At 42.4% G+C, this 4,903-nt stretch overlaps 1 protein-coding gene across 1 annotated transcript; it reads left to right on the top strand.

Moving 5' to 3' along the window:
* The first annotated feature begins 262 nt into the window (after window positions 1-262).
* Window positions 263-832, top strand: LOC122233072 (interferon alpha-like). Its single transcript, XM_042964318.1, has one exon. It carries the CDS (start codon window positions 263-265, stop codon window positions 830-832), a length of 570 nt encoding a protein of 189 aa, XP_042820252.1.
* The last annotated feature ends 4,071 nt before the right edge of the window (window positions 833-4,903 follow it).

Raw genomic sequence — 4,903 nt, 5'->3', positions numbered from 1 at the left:
AAAAAAAAACAAAAAGACTCTGGACACATCACCAATAATGAAAATAATATATATGGTTGGAAACAGTGCTCTAAACCCGTGTAGAAAGTACATAAAGGAAATCAAAAACAGAAGTGGAAAGTAAGGGCAACCTTCAGAAACTGAAAACTACTATGTTCCCTACTTAAGCCACGCGCACAAGGGAAGATGTTCAGAGAACCTAGAGCCACGGGTCACAGAGTCGCCCACCCCAGCCAGGCCGACAGCATCTGCAAGATCCCCGATGGCGCTGCCCTCTTCCTTCTTGGTGGCCCTGGTGGCGCTGGGCTGCAACTCCGTCTGCTCTCTGGGCTGTGACCTGCCTCAGACCCACGGCCTGCTGAACAGGAGGGCCTTGACGCTCCTGGGACAAATGAAGAGACTCCCTGCCAGCTCCTGCCAGAAGGACAGAAATGACTTCGCCTTCCCCCGGGACGTGTTTGGTGGAGACCAGTCCCACAAGGCACAAGCCCTCTCTGTGGTGCACGTGACGAACCAGAAGATCTTCCACTTCTTCTGCACAGAGGCGTCCTCGTCTGCTGCTTGGAACACCACCCTCCTGGAGGAATTCTGCACGGGACTTGATCGGCAGCTGACCAGCCTGGAAGCCTGTGTCATGCAGGAGGTGGGGGAGGGAGAGGCTCCCCTCACGAACGAGGACTCCATCCTGAGGAACTACTTCCAAAGACTCTCCCTCTACCTGCAAGAGAAGAAATCCAGCCCTTGTGCCTGGGAGGTCGTCAGAGCAGAAATTATGAGGTCCTTGTATTATTCATCAATAGCCTTGCAGAAAAGATTAAGGAGCGAGAAATGAGACCTATTCAACATGGAAATGATTCTCACTGACTAATAATACACACTTTCCATGTGTTCTGCCAGGTCAAAGACTCTGATTTCTGCTGTAATGGCGACAAGAATGTAGTCAATTTGTCAAATGTTTTCAAGGAGTATTAAGTAACATCATGCCTACTCTACAATCACTAGTTGCTTACAGATAACCATGCTGATGTCTATTTATCTATTTAAATATTTATTTATTTAAATATGTATAATGTATAAATTATTTCAAGTAATACTACGTGTACCTTTATGTTGCAGTAATATAATAAAATGAATTCTTAATATTTAGTAAGCATATCTTTTTTTATTTCACTTTTACTGCAGGAAGTGTTTGTAAAAAGTACCACCAAGCCTAATGGTGCGACTTGATTGAAAAATGGACAACAAAATTCATTTACCCATCAGATTCTATTAAAATCAGAGGTAACAACTGACTTCCTCTAAGGCAAGTTGTTCGTCGCCCTTAGGACATGGGACACAGTAAATACAGTTCCCGCTGTCTTTATCTTCGATTTTCATAGGGACAGAAATCCAAAAACAATAATCCTGCTTAATATTACATTGAAGAAGGGAAAGAAGTGAATTCATTCAACTGATGCTACAGTGAGGAATGTCAGGAATAAAAGTGAAAGCTGTCGGTCTCCTCTACAGTTGACTGATACACATGGAAGTGCCCATGCCCGTTGTGGTGGATAGGTGAGCTTATATTTTACAAAAAACGCCGTGGCTAGAGGTCCATTCTAGTCCTGGGAAGCCAGAAACAGAGGTGGTCATGGGGTGAGACAGTGTAGTGTGACAAAAAGACTTATGTTGATTCTAAGAAAAAGCAGGGGAGAGAAGAGCCACAAAGGATAGGCAGGTATACTGGCCATTCAGTAGAAGGATAACAAGAAAGGATGATGTTGAGTGTGTTTAAGGAAATAAGTGTGCTTAGAAAAGCATCAGTGGATTCAAGGAAGATGTGGATCTAACTACCTGCTATGTCACAAAAATAGATACCACCCATGACTTTCAGGAGAACTGGTTTGGTGGAATTAATAAGTAGAAACCACACTGGAGAATGTGGTAACATAAATAAGAGAAGTTAGTTCCTCTGAAGTGGAGAAGAATATAGTGTGGGTTCTCAGAAAATAATGTGGGTTAGTTTTTCTGTGCAGAGTTTTCCCTTTTGTGCCATATGGTTTTCGTGAGTGATTTCATGGATTTAATGTACCAGTAAATCGTATTAATGCATTTAGTATTATATTTCTTTTGAGTCATGACTTACTGAGTTACTTAAATTGTTTATCCTTTCTTGGTTATTACTACCTTGTGTATCAGCAAGGTGATCAACCTTAAGAATTCACTAGGCAAGAAGAGATGATTAATTTAATCCTTCATCAAAATATCTATTACCACTGATACAATAACATTTCCTGGAATTATTGGCTTTATTAACTAATTTGCTTACCTTTCGTATTGTGACAGTGGTTTACTACAGCCACTTTATAGCACGTTTCACCTTCTAGGAGAATTTGATATGATAAGAATTCTTTAACGGTACTCACTGGTAATTTCTCCCAGTTTTACGAATATTACAATCTTTGGTGGATCCCAAAATAACACAATTGTCATGGACATAAAGACCGACAGACTTTTGGGGCACCTGGGGATGCTCGATTAAGCGTCCAACTCTAGTTTTCAATTCAAGTCATGAGCTCAAGGTTTATGAGATGAGCCAGGTGTTGGGCTCTATGCTGACAGCATGGAGCCTGCTTGACATTTTCTCTCTCCCTCTCTCTACCCCTCTCCAACTCATGCTTGTGTGCGCTCTCTCTCTCTCTCTCTCTCTCTCTCTCTCTCAAACTAAATAAATAAACTTTAAAAAAAAGGACTAACAGACTTTCTTCACATGAGAGTGGGAAGCTGGGTCAGGCATTGTGTTTCTTAGTATTTAAGGCAATGAAAAGAACTGGTTAAAATCAGCTAAAGACACAACATGAATAACAGAAATCCATAGAGAAAATGTGAGTTGTGTATAATTCAGGAGTGAAAAAAAACATTTAACAATTAAACAGAATGTTCTAAATAGTAACTGAACTCAGGCACTTGAAAGGCACCAAGATCACATCTTCCATAGAGTAACAATTGAAAACATGGTTCGTATGTCCTTATTTTTCTTCCTACAGTGGCTATAAATGAGAATAGTGTTTGTCTCTTTCTGCAAAATTCTTACTGTGTGTCCTACCTTTCAGTAACTGACCTTCAAAGGAGGCAGCCTAAATAAACAGAAATCTGTCATGAATTCTAGAGAAGGCTGACTGATTCATTCCTCATTTCAAAGAAGTGTCTTATTTATATTTAATGAGGAAAGGTGGCTTGTATTAATATCTGAGTTTCAAGAATAAGTATCTAGATGCGAGTACAGAAGAATATAATGTTTCATTAATATTCTGGCACCTGCCCCACCCCCAGCATTACAGGATACATTCCCCTGTCCTAATCGTTGCTTCCCTGTCCCAGAAGGAAGTCCCCACACACCCTGTCACTCACTCCCTTCAACTGTCAGCCTATTCACACAGCAGCTTTCTGGTCTGTTGTGGTCTCAGCTTAAACGTTTCCCTGAAGAGCAGCATGTCACAAGTAGAAACTAAAAATCAAATGAAATCTCTAAGTTTTGCAGAAACATCTTCAAGAAAGGCTTTTTATTTACTACCGTCAAATGTGATGTATTAGCACTTGCGGGGGAAAAAGACAGAAAGGAGGATCCGGTTGAAGGGTGGGCTACCGAAGCTCCTCTCAGAGAAGACCACCCCCTGGTGGCCACGTGCAGCAAGGGCAGCGACCAAGACTGGAGGGCTGGCTTGGGATCCCTGCAGAAATCCCGCCACTTCTTGAGGATGTCCCCTCAAGCTGCAAAAAGCTACCAGCTGGCAACAACAGATTCTAACGCTGTCTATGACAAGGACTAAGTATTGCCCTGAAACTCTCTATAGCCATCTTCAGTTTCAATCCCAGAGGTATTAAGTGCTAAATACTCGAAAGTGTTGGAGAACCGAGTCTCAGGGTGGGAGGCACGGGCGGGCGAAGGGAGTGATCACCATCCGCCAGCTCTCTCCTTTGAGCCTCAGGCCGAAGCAGCTATTTTCCTGATTTGGGGGAATTCAGTGTGTCCTTCACTCTTCCCTCTGCCAGAGCTCCCGGCCCCCAGTTTGCTGCACCGATTGTGTTAACCAGCCCTTTGCTTTTTTGCCAGCAGAGAAGTCACTTCCCTTTTTTCATTTTCATGACATACAGACCTATATTTTCTTTTGCCCAACACAATTGTTGTGTTTTGCTTTCTAGGAGAGTTGAAATGAGAAACGAAAAAACAAAAACCTGATATCTTGGAAATATAGAGAAAAACGGCGCAGCCCCTCATTCTTTTACTTGCCTTTGTATTAACCTGCGGATGATATAAAACATGATGCAGGAAGAGCAAGACAGACTATGTCCAGTAAACCACTGCGTAAAAACTAAGTCATTAAAATTCTTTTTGTTGCTGTTTTTTAAATTTAAAATGAAATAACACGAGTAAGTAAAGGAGAGAAGGCTGTTTCTCCCCGACATAATAGCCGGGGCCTCACCCCCTGCATTCTGACCCTCAGACAGACAGATGAACAGACTAAGAAGCCAAAGAGGAATACCCAGACTGAATGAACAATGGAGAGTTGCTAGTTTCTGTGCTGGAAGCTTCCACTGAGAGGCATCATCAGTGAGTCCCCCGAGCCCAGCTCAGAAATGTTGAGTCTAACTAGTGCTCAATAGTTGAAGTAAAAGATTGAACAATAAAAGCTGTGGTGGCAAAATGACAAGTATTTGCTTACTGAAGGTGAAATGATTACAGTTGGGCTATTCCCCTACTTTTGTCTCAAAAGTTGAGACAAATTTTGCCCTAAGCATCTGAGGGCTATTGACACTTTGATACCTGCTCAGGAGAGGAGGAGGTCAGCGCTGAGAGCTAGGGTCCCTCACAAAAACACTCCAGGGACAAGGCCAAGGATCTAGGGGCAATAGCTGTTTTGCT

This window comes from Panthera tigris, chromosome D4, assembly GCF_018350195.1.
Source record: "Panthera tigris isolate Pti1 chromosome D4, P.tigris_Pti1_mat1.1, whole genome shotgun sequence".
NCBI lineage: Eukaryota > Metazoa > Chordata > Mammalia > Carnivora > Felidae > Panthera > Panthera tigris.
This window is presented reverse-complemented; position numbering and strand designations above follow the sequence as displayed.